At 40.1% G+C, this 16,375-nt stretch overlaps 1 protein-coding gene across 1 annotated transcript in view; it reads left to right on the top strand.

Annotated features, from left to right (window-relative positions):
- STK39 (serine/threonine kinase 39) overlaps positions 1-16,375 on the top strand; it is a 258,475-nt gene that overhangs the window by 62,810 nt on the left and 179,290 nt on the right. The window contains exons 9-11 of the mRNA XM_077751175.1: positions 1,676-1,809; positions 10,941-10,989; positions 11,095-11,160. Of these exons, the coding sequence (XP_077607301.1) occupies positions 1,676-1,809; positions 10,941-10,989; positions 11,095-11,160 (249 nt within the window). The remainder of the gene's footprint in view (positions 1-1,675; positions 1,810-10,940; positions 10,990-11,094; positions 11,161-16,375) is intronic.

Here is a 16,375-nt window from a genome sequence, read left to right as displayed (position 1 = left end):
CGAGATCATGACCCAAGCGAAAGTCGGACGCTTAACCGACTAAGCCACCCAGGCACCCCTTTCGTTACTCTTTTAACTGGCCTACATCATTATTTCACTCAGTTCTGAGATGGTAAATCAGGGCTGTTTTACCTGATTAGATTTTATTTGGGGGCTGAAATAGTTGAGTGAAAATTATAAAAGTATTTTACGGAGAGTACCGTCTGTATTTGTTTCAGCTTCTTCCTAGGAAAATGCTGGAAATTTTTATGAGGATAAAAAAAAAACCAAGGATAAAAAAAGTTAGATAATCTTACTGATTAAAAAGTTAATACATTCTTACTGGAGAAAATTTGAAAGTCCAAATAAGAATAAAGAAGAGAATAATCATTCATAATCTCACCAACCACAGACAATCCCTGTTAAGGTTTTAGTGTAGTTCATTACATTACTCTTTTCTCTATATACATATTTTTAACATACTTAAAGTCAGGGTGTGTGCGTGTATACGTACCTGCTTTTGTTAGCAGAAAATTTAAAGTTGAGATGTAATTAAAATGACCTTTCAGAGAAAAAAGCACTAAAGTGACTCAGGACTTTTACTTCCATCGATTTTTCTGTATTATTTTTTTTCTTTTTTCTTGTTTCTTTTCTTTCCCCACTCCTTCATGTTTCCCATCCGGCTCCAAAATCATATTGCTGACCCCAGCCTGCTATTCTGTCCTGCGGGGCTCTGCTTGGTCTTCACAGCTCTCCCACTTTCTTCTGTTTGCTGTTGTCTTCCACAAACAATAAATTGTCACTGTAATCCTTCATCTATTCACACATCTGAAAGTGTTTGAGAAGAGTCTTGGCATGTATAACATTTGCATAAATTAAGGCTAATTTATGCATTAATGAGGTTTATTCCTTTTAGAGGTCAATAGTTTACTACAAATTCTGCTCTTTTTTAAAGCAAGTAGTTTTGATGTTAGTGTGAACGAATGGAATTTTTACCTTTTTGATTTGAAACTGTATTTCGATTTCGTTTTGTCCCCCTCCAAAAGCAGCGTGGCCTTTTGCTCTGGTTATGGTTTTTAGTAACTCATATTCTGGCTGTCTTTCAGTGTCTTACTGTCTCCATTTGGCCAGGCCTTTAAGCAATATTCTGTAAGTTTTCTCAGTTAAAAAAAAAAAAAAAAAAGAGAGAGAAAAGGAAATCATGTGTTACCTTCTGGGATGTTGTGGATTTATTTTTAGGGTTGGCAGCGTGTTAACAGAAGGCTTGAGTACGGGCGGTTCCTTACTTATGAATGACCTGTGCACATGAACTGTGGCTCTGGGCCTCCACCTCCCCCCGCACGTTCCCAGCCGGAGCCCGGGCCCTCGCTAAGGCTGTGCTGAAGCTACGTGCTCCTCTGGGCTGTGCGAGAGCCAGTTCCCAGAAGTTCTGTCCTGGCTGCTTTGGGAGATCATTCTTAACACACAGAACAGATTTTGTAAGTTCTGTCAATGGAATAACAAAAAGGTGAAAGGGCACACTGAACAGATTTGCAAAGGGAAATGAATACTTTCAGTCCACACTTTCTGGAAGGTTAAAATCATGGGAAAGCATGTTTGTACCTAAATCAAGGATGGTCTTTGTCAGAGATTATAAAGACCTGACTGTAGCAATTGCTGTACTGAGATTCTGTCTTGGTGTCTGTTTCTGCTGCAGGTGTTAATGTTGACTTTGCAGAATGATCCACCCACTTTAGAAACAGGAGTAGAGGATAAGGAAATGATGAAAAAGTACGGCAAGTCCTTTAGGAAGTTACTTTCCCTGTGTCTTCAGAAAGATCCTTCTAAAAGGTATGTCAAACTTAGTGGATGATAGTGGATGAGTTAACGACCTGGTTTGAATCACGACAAAGCGTTGTTTGTGCACGGGAAAAGGCTATATCAAGACACCTGAAAGATACTCCTAGTTCAAGAGAAACCCTGCTCTGGCCCCTGGTTTCCAACCTGTTCGTGGAAGACAGGGTGGGTCCAGGAGGGAGAGACGTGAGTGAGGATGAAAGAGAGGCAGAGGAAAATTTTTAATGTTCAGAAGATTCACTGTGTTTGTTAGGTGTGGGCTCCGTCATCAAAGGAAATGAAATAAAACAGAAATCAAAAGAAATTGGCACTGGCATACTCAGAAGCTGAGCTAATATTCTGTACTGTGTAGGTTGAGCTGACCTCTCAGAATTCGAATATCCTGCTAGCTCCAGTCTAAACCAGGCAGAGCTATTGAATTTTGCATGAGCTTCCTTTTAGTTGCAGAACAAGTTGTGCTGTTTAAAAGATTATCAGTAAAGAAGATTAAGATTTTTGCATTAGAAACATTAATCATATAAACAGGAGCAAATGGTTTGAAATCAGCGTTCGTGTTTCCTCTTTATTCTTGGGTTACTGCCCTGCTCCATAGCGTGTCTGTTTTCTGAGTTTGTTTCTTCCTTCTTAATTTCTGTGACTTTGAAATATCCTGGCAAGTGATAATATAGAGCCATGTCTTTTATCACTTAAAGAAGAAAGTGACATGAGGCCCACAAGCCTTGGCCTGGGTAGAGTCCCTTTGTAGAGCTAGGTTGTGTGTGGTACGGTGCCAGCGTACAGTCAGCCTGGACTACAGACCCGGAGAGGCCTCTAAGAAGTTACTGGCCACCTCCTCCACCCAAGGGCTCGATTTGATACTTAGATTTGAAAATGTAAATACTGGCTTCTCTCCCGAAGCTTTCTGTTTCAGGGAAGGGCCTTGCTTTCAGACGGAGGGATCCTTGTATTCTTAAATCCTTTATGAAACTTCAGTGTTTTCTAAATCTTTGCACACTACTCTGTTGTTTGAGTAGGAAACCCTACTCTTGATTAAACATAATTTCCATTTTGTTACCCATTCTTCCTAGCCACTATCTTCATTCCTTTACATTTTGTTGAATTTGCCTTGAATCTTTTCTTTATCAGTCACCATTCTCATGGAGATAGGTCTAAAGACTGCTATTAAGCGTCTTGAAATTATTTATTGTTAAAGGGATAGTTGTTTTGTCACACCAATAGGCAATTTTTGCGGCAACATCTTAGTTGCCCTTACTATTTGATTTGTAAGGCTCGTTTTCTCCTCTGAAGTTATACTGATCTTTCATTGAGCTTACTTCTTCACTCTCCTGTTGGGTGAAAATGCTCTTAGATTCTAATTTTGTTCTGCAACACTTGTTTGTCTTCACTTTGTATTTGGTGTCCTCTCCAAACATAAATTTTTGGCATCACCAAGGAAACAATTCGATCCTCCAAAGCCCAAGGCGAGAAGTACTTGTCTTTCCTGTTAGCCCTGCTTTACTGCAGATGGTCTTTGTGATTCTCAAACTGGTTGAGATCCCACCTAGTGGTGATGATGTGTAATGTCACCCAATTCCACCTCGGAAAATTACCGTAGGGTAGAAATGCTGGTATACTTAATGATACAACAATAGATTTCTTTAGGAGGTTTGTAACTTAGAATAAATTAGATTAGATTATTATACATTATATTTAGTGAGCCATCCTTGTTTCTTAATTATCTTTAAACTTTCCAGGAGTTAAATATATTATATGAGCTCAAATATCAGGTTCCCCCCATCTCACCAAAAAGGAAAAAAAAAATTCTCAATTAGAACCTTACACCATATATTTGAATTCTTACAAAGTCTTTCCCTCAGAGTACACTCTTATAGGAACTTACTGATTTACAAAGTATTAATAGTTTAAGAGTTTCTTTTAGATTTTTTCATTATAACATAATCTAATCTCACTTGTGTAGTTGTCCTCTGTAACAGAGAGTGTCAGTGGTACACCAACTTCTTAGGGGACTCTTTGTTTTTTAATTGAAGTATCATTAACGTACAGTGTTGTATTAGTTTCTGGTGTACAATATAGTGATTCAATAGCTCTATACATTACTCAGTGCTCATCACGATAAATGTACTCTTAGTCTCCTTCACCTATTTTACCCATCCCTACACCCACCTTCCCTCTGACAGCCAGCAGTTTGTTCTCTGTATTTAACAGTCTGTTTTAGTCAGTTAAGCATCCGACTTCAGCTCAGGTCATGATCTCGCAGCTTGTGAGTTCGAGCCCTGCATCGGGCTCTGTGCTGACAGCTATCTCAGAGCCTGGAGCCTGTTTCAGATTCTGTATCTCCTTCTCTCTCTGAACCTCCCCTGCTCACGCTCTCTCTCTCTCTCTCAGAAATAAATAAAACATTTAAAAAAAAAGAGTCTGTTTTATTTGTTTTTCTTGTTTTGTTTCTTAAATTCCACATATGAGTGAAATCAGGTGGTTATTTGTCATTCTCTGACTGACTTATTTCACCCAGCATTATACCGTCTAGATCCATCCATATTGTTGCAAATGGCAAAATCTCAATCATTTTTATGGTTGAGTAGTATTCCATTGTATTCATACACCACATCTTCTTTTATCCATCTGTCTATCAGTGGACATGTGAATTGCATCTATATCTTGGCTATTGTAAATAATGCTGCAATAAACATAGGGGTGCATGTGTCTTTTCGAATTAGTGTTTTCTTTGGTTTTCTTTGGGTAAATACCTAGCAGTAGAATTACTAGATCATACGATAGTTCTATTTTTAAGTTTTAGAGGAATCGCCATACTGTTTTCCACTGTGGCTGCACCAATTTGCATTCTCATTAACAGTGTGTGTGAGGGTTCTTTTTTTCCACATCCTTGCCAACACTCTTTTCTTACCTTTTGACTAGTCATTCTGACTGGTGTGTAAGGTGATTTATTTTTTTTAATTTTAATTTATTTATTTATTTTTTTTAAGTAAACTCTACCCCAACATGGGACTCAAACTCACAACCCTGGGATTAAGAGTTGAATGCTCTGCTGACTCAACATCCAGACTACTCTTTCATTGTGGTTTTAATTTGCAGTTCCCTAGTGATGAGTGATGTTGAGCATCTTCAGATGTTGGCCATCTGTATGTTGGAAAGATGTCTGTTCAGGCCCTCTGCCCATTTGTTAATAGCAGCTTCTCAGGTGATTCTTTTTTTTTTTTTTTAATGAAATGGCATGGCTGTGGGAAATTTTGAGGAAAAAAGATTCATGAAGTATGAGAATGGAAATAAACAATATTGTTGAATTATATTTAGGATGCAGTTTTAAAATAAGTATTCATTACTAAGTAAGTAAACATTTAATTGCTACACAGTTAGTCAAGAAGCCATGACTATTTCCTGTCTTCTCTGCCTTTGCTTCTGTTATCCAAACACTCTTCCTCTATATTCCTCGCACCCTCCTTTAACACTTACTTGAAAGTCCCCATCTTCTTAGAGTTAGATAAATCTGGGTGAGATTCCTAGCTCTACTTTGTCATCATCTGCATGACTTAATTTCCTCTTCTGTAAAATGGGCCTAATAACATCTACTTCATAAGATTGTCATGGGAATGGAATATGATAATTCACTTAAAGAGGATAACATAGGGCCTAGAGGTTCCTAAGTATTCAGGAAATTAGGATTATTTTTTGCCATTTGCTGTTTTCTTCCTGACTGAGTGGATTTATTACAACTCTTTGTTTTCCTACAGTATGTTGAGGATATGTCTCTTGTAGCACTTACCACACGATGTAAATTTATTGATTTACACATCCAATTTCCTCATAAGTTTTTAAGTTTTTTTGAAGCAGAACATGTGTCATTCATCTTTATGTCTTTCTGTCCACAGTGTTGGGTTTGTATTACATATTTGATATTTCTTGAGGAACTGGAGACAACTGGGAGCTTGCAATTTGGGAAAGATTTGGACTCCTTGATGAGTATTTCAGAAACAAACCAGATCCAAGTGGGTTGAGTAGTAAATGCAAGATTTTTTATAATTTTCATTGATTTCTTATATAGATCATCTATTTATAATCTAAAAGTAGTTGATAGGTACCAAAACGCTGGTCTTTGTTTTGTTTTTTTAAAAGTTTTTATTCATTTATTTTGAGAGGGAGAGAGAGAGCGCGTGCATGTGCACGTGTGGGGAAAGGGCAGAGAGAGAGAGAATCCTAAGCAGAATCCTCACTGTCAGCTCAGAGCTCGATGTGGGGCTCAAACCCATGAACCGTTGGATGCTTAACCTACTAAGCCACATAGGTGCCCCATGCTGAGTACCTTTTTGGCAACATACAGAAACCTGTCACAAGGGAACAGTGACCAGGACAGATTCAGTCCTATGTAGGAGCCCTCAGGCCAGCTAAGAATGAGCTGTGTTTTCTGCCAACCTTGGGAGCTCATGGAACTTTCCTAGTAAAAGAGGGCCTGGGTATTGGAGCTGTTTGCCTCATCCAAGTCCGTGCTCTGCATTGGCATGGACTAAGAAGTGCTTATATTTGCATAGCAGAACATTTTACTATTTCTTAAAAAATGAGCCTTAATCTTGTAGATTACATACTTCATATGGATGGCAACAATAAAAAGAGACCGTATTTTCTCTGAGCAACAAGAAGGTGGATGTCACATAGATAATTTCATTAGAAGTGAATAAAACATGAATATTTCTTTTGTAGGGGAGGGCAGGCTGAGAGCTGCAGCTCTGCCTGAGGTCAGTGAGATGTTAGAAATTATAATGCACATTGTTAGAACTACTTAAACTGTATCATGTTCATCCTGAATCCTTTGAAAATTATTTTAAGTCTCAGTGGACTTTGGTTCATCCATATGTATTAACTGAATCCTTTAAGATATTTTCTTCTGAGAATGTTGGTACTTGCAGACTACTGCATTGTTTTTAAGGGTTTAAAATTGAATCCGCATTCATAGCCTGTACCATTATTTGGGTTGCTGCTATAGCATTTTAGCTTTCCTTGTAAAATAGTGTCTATATTTATATTATGTTTTATTGTTTGAAAACTGTTAGCAGCCATGTCAGACCTAATGTGCTTGCAGAATTCTTTTTCTTATGTGGTACTCAGCTAAGAGGCAGGCAGCATTGATGGTTTCATATTAATCCTGGACTGGTAGTTTTCTATAGCATAAAACTAAAACATGCAAGCAAACAAAACATGAAAAAACTAAAGTCAGATTGGCAGCGTGCACTTTACCTTCTCTCATACCTTCTATCACTTTCTTCCTCCCTCATTTTCCCTTTCTTTCCAGTTGTGTTTTGCCATATTTTCTTTTGGAGCTAGCTGGGCACTTGTATGATTCTGCCCACAAAGCTATACACACTCGAGTTAATTTGAGCACACAAAGAACCTGCAATTTAGTTCTTCTCTGCATGGAGTAGACCTATTATTTTCTATGACCTGTATGACCTGCTAACATAAATATTAAGCCTATACAAAAAAGAATGTGGCTTCTTTAAACCAGATCTCATTTCTTATGTGATTGAGTGTATTTATTGTTGAGGGTTAAGAATGGAGAGTTCAGAGAAAGAAGTTTTCTTTGTAGCACACTTTTCCCCTTTACAATTTTGGTCACCATAGGAATGACCTTGCTGGGGAAGGAAAAGTATTTTCCCTGTATCTCCAGGTATGTCTGGCATTTGCTAGCCTTCTCTCTGCATTACGGACCTACACCTCACCCTAAGTTTGTGGAAGGAGGAGGCAAGTTGCAGAAGAGCAAGTGGGGCATGTGGCTCTCCACTTTGGGACTTACCCTTTTCTGTTTGTTTGTTAGCACGAGTCTTATTTTCATTGCCTCATTCTCCTGTTCCCTACTCTATTGAACAGATGCTTAGAATTTGGTTGACCAAATTTGGCTTTAGATGTTGTAGTTTCTGTGTTCAACTGTCTAGTAGCATCACTTCTGCCTTGTACTTGATCATGTTGTAGAATTGAGCTATAGTAGTTTTCTGGTCTGTGCTGGGCATCGGGGATATAAAAAAATGAATGCCGTGTGGTCCTTTGCCTGAAAGGGCTTATAACCTAGTGGGGTGGGGGTGGGAAAACAGAGGAACAGGTAATTACAGAATAGGAGTATGTGGGTAGCTTGGTGTGTGAGCATTGAGCAGGGAGCAATGAATTCTACTTGTAGGAGCTGATAAAAGTATCTCTGAAGAAAATGACATTTAAATTGGTTCTTGACTGATGAGCAAGGCTGTGCCAGTTGGTTATCAAAAATTTTAAAGCAAGAAAAGCAGCGTGTGCTTTGTCATGAAAGAGCAGAAACAGGGTGGGAAGGCCCGTGTAGCCGGAGGACAGAGTTCACGTGGGGTGCGGTGCGAAATGAGGGTGGAGGATGGAGATGCCAGCAGCTCTCAGACCACTGAAGTCCGTGCAGATGGGTTTTTACAGAAGCCACCTCTGGAGCATGGTGGGTGTTGGGCCAGAATGCAGAAGAGAGATGTAGCAGAGAGACTGGCTGGGGGGCTCTTGTAACTGAATTGACCAGAGGCAACGAAAGTTTTCGACCACATTGGTGACCTTGAGTCTCTTAATCATCTTGCTTTTCTTGGGTTCCTTTTAACTTAAAAAAAGTTCAATCTAATTTGTTTTGTATGCCCCTTGGTCTTTAAAAGTTGGTTTCATGTTATGAGGTGCCAGACATGACATCAAGTCTCAGCACAGTGTGTAATGGTTGCCCTTAGGTTTTCTGTGCGGCCCTCCCCTTCCGCCAGAGCTCCATTCTAGTGCTTGAATGCTCTGACATCCCTCTTACAGCTGCACCACACACGCTACCTCTTAACTGCCAGCTTATACGTTGCTGAAGGTAGTATTTGCATCTGTCGTCTTCACTACAGTATGCCTAGCACCTAGCATGTGCCTGACAAATAGTAGATGCTTAATAAATATTTACAAGGAGGATGAAGGATGAATTTGGAGTAGCTGGAGGTCAGGCACATTGCCTGATGATCATTGCCGATGATCAGTAAGAGTGCACATTAAAATAACAGCCACAGTTAAATCATGTACAGTAACACTATCATCTTTAGTCCAAGTGCGTGTGTAACAAGATAGGGGTTCGTGAATCTGGACAAGCTCACTGAGGGGGTGTGGCACACAGAATGTCAGGCGTGGCCCACCTGTTGTTTGGACCTGTATTTACTCAAAGCAGTTGGCAATTAACAGCAGTTTATTGCAGTGGACCTGGTGGTTCGGGGTTCTTGGACAGGTACCTCTAGCCACTGTTCCACTTGAAGCTGAGGAAAAGAGCAATAACAATTTAAATAGAAAGTTTCTTTGCACAGAAATGTGCCCCTGTAGACTTAACACCGTTTCTACAGTGATGCACTTACAACGTTTCCTAATTCTTACATATGCTTGAGTTTAGTCCCTGGAAACACTTTAATGGAGCTTCCTGGTTCCCAAGCAGTGGTTTGCAATCTTTTCAAGGAAGAGGACTCCTTCTAAACAGCACCTTTTGTACCTTCGGTAATCATGGCCCAAAAAAATACTCATAATATTCAGTAATGCTTCCCTTTCGCCTCCCCAGTTTTTTTTTTCATTATGAAAAATTTTAAATACAAAAAGGTGAAAAAAATAGTATGGTAGTTGCTTCTATAGCACCACCTGAAAGCAATAGTCATGAACATTTTCTGTATCTGGTCTATCTCTTTATCTACATTTTATTTGGTGAACAGTTTGAAAGTGAGTAACAGACTTTAATAGTTCAGCTTGCATTCCCTGCAAATAAAAATGTGTACCTACATAACCACAATACTTTTCCACACCCAAGAAAACGACCAATAATTCCCTAAAATCATGTTAATAACCTAACTTATTCACATACTCTCTAATTATTTCCAAATGTCTTTTGTTGCTTCTCTCCCTTCCCCTTCAAACACAGGATTTAGTCAAGGGTTCCCTGTGGGATTTGGTTTTGTTTCTTTAAGAGGGAACAGTCCCCTCCCTTCTCTCCTTTTCCTCCATGACACTGACTTTTTGAGGAGATCAGGCTGGTTGGCTGATTGTCTTATACTCTAGATTTATCTGATTCTGTCTGCTCGGCTGCTTCTTTTGGAAGGAACGATTGAGGAAGGAAGCTATTCTTTATGCAAGAATGCCTTTTAATAAAAGAATGATAGAAGTAGAAAATCAGCGTTCTGCCACCTGTTAGGAAATCATCATTTAAGACAAAGATGCTAAAATTGTTAGGGGAATGGAACATTGCTACAATGCCAACGTATTACCCAATAGAATGCTTGCCAATTGCACTGGTGAAAACATACCTTGACAATGGGCAGGTCTCAGGTCCAGGGATCATTGGTTAAACTTAGCATCGCTCCCAGTTAGTGAGTTAATGTAACATCATGTGCCTCTGATGTGCCGTGGGGAGAAGGCAACGGTGTCATCTGTGAAGGATTCTTCCCCTACGTGCTTGATGCAATATAGTCAAGTGTTTACACCTAACTTTTAATTTATAGGAAATAGAGGATAGAGAAACACGTTAAATGACACCATGAGGAGACAGTCAGACCAATCCAGTATTGCTTTTAAATGAATTTGCATTTTATGAATCACCCTCACATTTACCTTCCCCCGAGAATCAGTAAGTAGGGCGTGTACACCTCACTCGGTGGGCAGACAGAGCTTTTCCACGTGTCACGGACCCCTTGCAGTAACTGCTGCTCTTGGGGAATCATACGACACTGTAGACTATAGTTTCTTTGACAAGGTCACATTGCAGCTTGCACAGCTTCTTAATAAATATAGGAATTTGGCTCACAGATGTGTCAGTCTACCACCTTTTAGAAACACTGAATTCACTTAGTTGAAGTGTAAGGATGAAGGATGGAAAATTGATCGTGCCCCAGATATTTAACATACAGGAGTTTATGTGTTTTGCAGTAGAGTATTTGGAAAGGACTGGAAAATCAGCACTGTTTGATTTGATGCCAGCTTATGATTAATTTATTTTCCAATTTTGCTGTTACTGAAACTGGTTTTCCAGAAATATTCTGAGATTCAGTTGTTTCATCAAGGCAGTGTATTTTTTAAGTGGTCATTGTTTCAACTCTAATTTATTATTGATCTTTCAGGCCCACAGCAGCAGAACTTTTAAAATGCAAATTCTTCCAGAAAGCCAAGGTAACATGCTTAAAATAACCCCATGTAAATCTGTTATTTTGAAATCACTATGAACTTCTGTGTACGCTATTTGGTGTTAAACTGTTGGGAATATTTCTTTTGCAGAACAGAGAGTACCTGATTGAGAAGCTGCTTACAAGAACACCAGACATAGCCCAAAGAGCCAAAAAGGTAAGTGGCCCTAGCCTTTGTGACCCAGCAGGGGGCTCCTCCCTACCCTATGAAGCCCACAGACAAATAGGAACAACATTGCCACATACTCAGGATGTGTTATTTAGAGGCTCTCTGATTAGCGATTCCTCAGATAGCTGCACTTTGCCTTTTGGGTATCTCCAGCTTGTCCTGAATATGTTTGTGGAAACCATGTGAAACTTGAATGATTTCATTTTTCCATTTTCAGCTTTGCTTAAAGAAGGTCGGAGGGGAGGGGATTGTGAGGAGGCATGGAGAGGTGAAAGATCCTTGAATATCTTTCCTTTGGATTTTATAGAAGTGCCGGCAAGTCATTTTGAAGCAGTTTGAAATGATAAAAAGAAACACCAGAATCTATCTTCAGTGCTTATCTTACTTTTAATCCAATTTTATTTACAAATTTAACAATTATCTTGAGTGTCTGTGGGATATTGGTTCTTTCCTCATCAAAGACCCTGGCCCCTCTTGTAGTTTATCTGATGGTAACTAAATCATGTTAATGATTACCTGAAAAACTTTCCATTCTTGGTTTTAGATTTTTTTTAATGGTGTGTATGTGTGAGTGTATTTATTTACATATTTATCCAGAATTTTATTTCTTTGTAATTACTGATTTCCTTATGATATGAAATTTAACTTCCGGTTTGGTTTAATTTGGTTTCAAAATTATATTAGATTTTATAATTTAAAGTCTTTATGTAATCAGAGATTTAGAAAGGAAGGTTCCTCCCCCCTTCCTTTATGGTTAATAGTTATAGGGGAAGCCGATATGAATCTGCGTTGTATGCTCTGAAATAAAACCAGCAGACAAGTATGCATTCGAGATTGCATCTCATCATGCCTAGGTGAAGTAACTCTGAATGTTACATTCCAGACGTTGCCTTTTCTAAAGCATTCTGTATGCAGTGCATTTAGCAGATGCCTTCAAATTATTTGAAACAGATATAAAAGTAGATTTTAAGAAATGACCGACTATGAGAAAAAAAAAAAAAAGGAGTGTGGGTGCCTGGGTACTGGGTTGGTTGAGTGCCAAATCAAGATTTGGCTCAGGTCATNTCCTTCCTCCCCTTTCTCTCCCTCCCTCCCCCACCCCCCTCCTCTGCTCACAGGCTGGTGTGCATGCACACACTCTCTCTCTCAAATAAAATGAATTTTAAAAAAAGAAAAAAGAAACAGCCCACTCTGTATAGGTATGCTAGTGCCTCTGGGGGCCAGCAGAATTCTCCCTGGGATGTGGGATCGTAGCATGGGGCTTAAAAAAAATTTTTTTTAAGTTTACTTATTCATTTTGAGAGCGAGAGAAGGCACATGCATGTGTACACACACGAGCAGGTGTGGAGCAGAGAGAGAGAGAATCTCAAGCTGGCCCTGCACTGTCTCTGCAGAGCCCAGTGCGGGGCTTGAACCCATGAACTGTGAGATGAAGAGTTGCTCGCTTAACTGACTGAGCCACGTAGACAGTCCCAGCATGAGGCTTTTGATCAGGCATCTAAAGTGTTGGTCAGAGTTGAAAAATACTGTTAGGGAACCATTGGCTCGTTCGGTTAGAATGGCCCTCAGAGAACATTTCTGTTGGTCTCTGCCTGTTTCACTAGTTTCTTCTGGTCTCATCTAGTAGCCGTTCCCCCAGACGGGGTTTGCCTGGTGTATTTTCTCTCCAGACCTTGTTTTAGCACACACCCCCAGGTCCTGTCTCGTGGCCCCCTGGCCTCTCAGGTGCAGGCTTTCCAGGTGGTTTCCCTCCCCTCCCAAACCTTATCTTCCTGTGTTCTGTGTTTCTGTCCGAGTCCCCCAACCTCAGGACACTGGGATTATTTTTGTGTTTGAGACCTCCCTTCCCTGTCCTGCCTACCCTGTCCCTCCCTGAGTCCTCTGTCATAGTGCATGGAACGTTTCCCTCCTGGTTTCCACTGGGTTCCCCTCTTCTCTTCTTCCTTTGTATTCCTTCTTAGACACTACCACTGGAGTAATTTTCTGATCATGTCACTAATTGCTTAAAAGTGGTTCCCCAAGTTAAACAAACCCCAAGAGCACATAAATGAAAAGTAAATTTCCTATGAAATAAAGGCCAACCTCCCTAGCCTTGAATTCACGGCACCCTTTGAACATCAAGCCTCATATTCTAAACTCCCAACTCAAGTCAACCACCTGTAGTTCTCACTCCGTCTCCTTTCCTCACTAACCTACACTTACCTTTGAGAGTCTGTCATTTTGAGAAAGCGAAGAGGCTCTCCAGGCTCTGGCTTTATTTTCTTTCTTTTAAAAAATATTTAAATTATTTATTACGTATTAGTGTGCTGTGCATCCCAGACTCCATTTCGTATGCATCATAAATAACAGGCAGCTGGAGTTCAGGGACATGGGATGTTTCAAGCGTGTCTTCTGCCATTTCCTTGCCTCTGCATTTCAGATCCTAAACCCTTCAAATGGAAAGTGGCCGCACATCTCAGGGTCACCAAGAAGGGTAAAGGGAGGACATCTTAGTTCTTTAAGCATCACATAGAAATGAGAGTGGCCCATAGTAATGTTATTCTTGGTCTGTAGCTTCATTAAGTCTGCTGTTTTTCTGTTATAATTCTCATTTTAAAGTTTATCCATTTTGAGAGAGAAGCAGAGAGACAGAGAGAGAGAGGACTCCCACGCACACATGCAAGCAGGGGAGGGGCAGAGAGAGGGAGAGGATCCTAAGCTGACTCCAAGCTGTCAGCGCAGAACCTGATGTGGGGCTTCATCTCATGAACCGTGAGATCATGACCTGAGCTGAAATCAGGAGTTGGTCGCTTAACCAACTGAACCACCCAAGCGCCCTTGTAAGTCTCATTTTAAACTGCACTTTGGTCATTAGTGACACTCCCCTCCTTGCCCATAGGCTCTATGGCAGGGATGCTGACCAGAACATCGATCACAGTGCATATCTTGTTCATATCAAGTGCCTACAAATGCTTGCTAACGCAGTGAACACATATGCTTGAGTGTACCAAGGAAAGGCCGTTTGAAGGTGTTTTTTTACTCACCCAAAATGCTTGACATACACTTGTTCCTAGGATTCCTGTTAATAGCAGACAAACCTCCCTCTTTCCTTGGTGTGTGTGATGTTGGTAAGCAACCATGCTGTTCCTTATTTGAAACTTCTCCTGCAGCCTTGGCCACGTGGAAGTAAATATTATTTTAATCACCATGAGCATTGAAAACCTTTGTTGTAGGATATCTTTACTTGTCTTAGGTTCTTACAATGTTTAAGTAAATTCAGTGTAAAAGATGGTACGAGAGTTTTTAGTGTTGTGTCATCCATTTTTGGACTTCCCTTTATTGACATTCACTCAGCTGCTTACTTTTCTGGTTGATCATGCTCTAATTTCCTTGTGTAGATTTGTTCCTCAGAGGCTACTTGTTGCTCTTGGTCCTCTGATTTTTGTCTCCTCGATTTGTTGTTTGAAAAACAGGAACAGACATAGGCCACCTGCGTGGCTCAGTTGGTTGAGCGTCCAACTTTGGCTCAGGTCATGTGGGTTTGAGCCCCGTATCAGGCTTTGTGCTGACAGCTCAGAGCCTGGAGCCTGCTTCAGATTCTGTGTCTCCCTCTCTCTCTGCCCCACCACTCGTACTCTGTCTCTCAAAAATAAATAAACATTAAAAATATTTAAAAAAATGGAAGCAGACAATCCATTGATATGCCAATGTTTACATGACAACTGGGCATGACCAAGCTCTGGGCATTGGGCAACCTGTGTTGATTTGAAATTTGTTATCATAAGTGACAGTTTCTGCTTTTCTTCCTCATCAGAGATATTTTTCAATATGTGTGTGTGTTTTTTTTAACATGAGTAGTTCTCATATTTGAAAGAGAGAAGGGCCAGTTGTTGCTGTTCTCAGGGAGCCCACCAATGCTGTCCTTTGGGACTAGAGAGGTAGTTTGGCCAGAATGTGAAGCATTGGTTGGGGGCCATGTAATTCCATGTGGGTAGATGATCTTGTCTTCATCCTGAGTTATTCCTCTAAATCAGAAAAAAAAATACAGATCAGCACGGCCTTCCTGGTAATTTAGTGAGTGTGTGTGTGGTCATTGCAGACATTAGGGGTATTTGTTTTCCTCCTAGAGGCAGAGTATTTGGCCTATTTGGGAGTCCTTTCACTGACAGACGGTATTGCTTAGGGATCATCTTGATTTTTGCCCTAATTTTTCTGTCTGTGAAAGGGAAATTCTGTCTGACCTCAGGCATGTGGTGAAGGGTAATGAGAGATTTGGGAATCCTGGACTACAAGATATTCTGTGAATTCTAAGTGAGAATGTGCTAATAATGACTCATGGGAACAAGGTTAAGTACACCTATAATTTGTTTTCAACTTTTCACTTATCCTAGTGCATGAGAAGAGAAGGCCTCATAGCCGTTACTCCTTCTCATGTGACTTTTTAGGGGCTTGTTTCCAGCCGTCTTTAGGGGTTTGAATGCTTGAACGTGAGATATTCCACTGTGTATCCTAGTGGATTTCCTGGGTGGGGAAGAGTGTACACATCATTCTGTCAGAAATGAATGCTGCTGCCTAGGGTGGTGTGCATTTTCTGTAGGACCATCTATGTGTCACTTGGCCTCTATCTCTGCTTTATGTTAGTGATATGAACATTGAATCACCATTTACTTTCCTATTCATACTCCTTCTGTAGCTAAAACTCCTTGATGGCAGGAGAGAGGTAAAAAGTTAGTAGCTCTACAGATACCTAAATGCCAAGTGCTTAACCAAAAAGCATATTGTCCTGAGAAGTGCAATGCACTGTTCTTTCTGTGGTGGTTGCTGTGTTTTCATGGGAAGAGGAATCACTGGAGGATTTTTATTTGGATTTTCTCAGTTTTGAAATTGAGAAGTTACAAATGATTAGTCACTGTCAGAAGGAAAGAGATGTATCACTGCTGCATTTGGATGGAACTATTGTGGATTGGAAAAAGTAGGGTGATATTTGAGGGTCCCAGAACTTATTGTATCAGGCTGTAAAATTGGCTTCATATTAAGGACCCAGGGAGTTAGCTTCATTTGATCCTCCTATGTGCTTGGAAGTAATGGGTAGGAATTGTTACAGTTTATACTTATTTAATACTCAATGTGTGTTCATGATGTGTCTTTCCTGTTTTTACGTTTTATTTTGAAATAACTCTGGGCTTACAAAAATTTATAAAAATAGTACAAAAAATTTATGAAT

Source organism: Crocuta crocuta, unplaced genomic scaffold, assembly GCF_008692635.1.
Source record: "Crocuta crocuta isolate KB4526 unplaced genomic scaffold, BGI_CrCroc_1.0 scaffold219, whole genome shotgun sequence".
Lineage (NCBI taxonomy): Eukaryota > Metazoa > Chordata > Mammalia > Carnivora > Hyaenidae > Crocuta > Crocuta crocuta.
The sequence above is the reverse complement of the archived record's forward strand: the minus strand, read 5'-3'. Positions and strand labels throughout refer to the sequence as shown.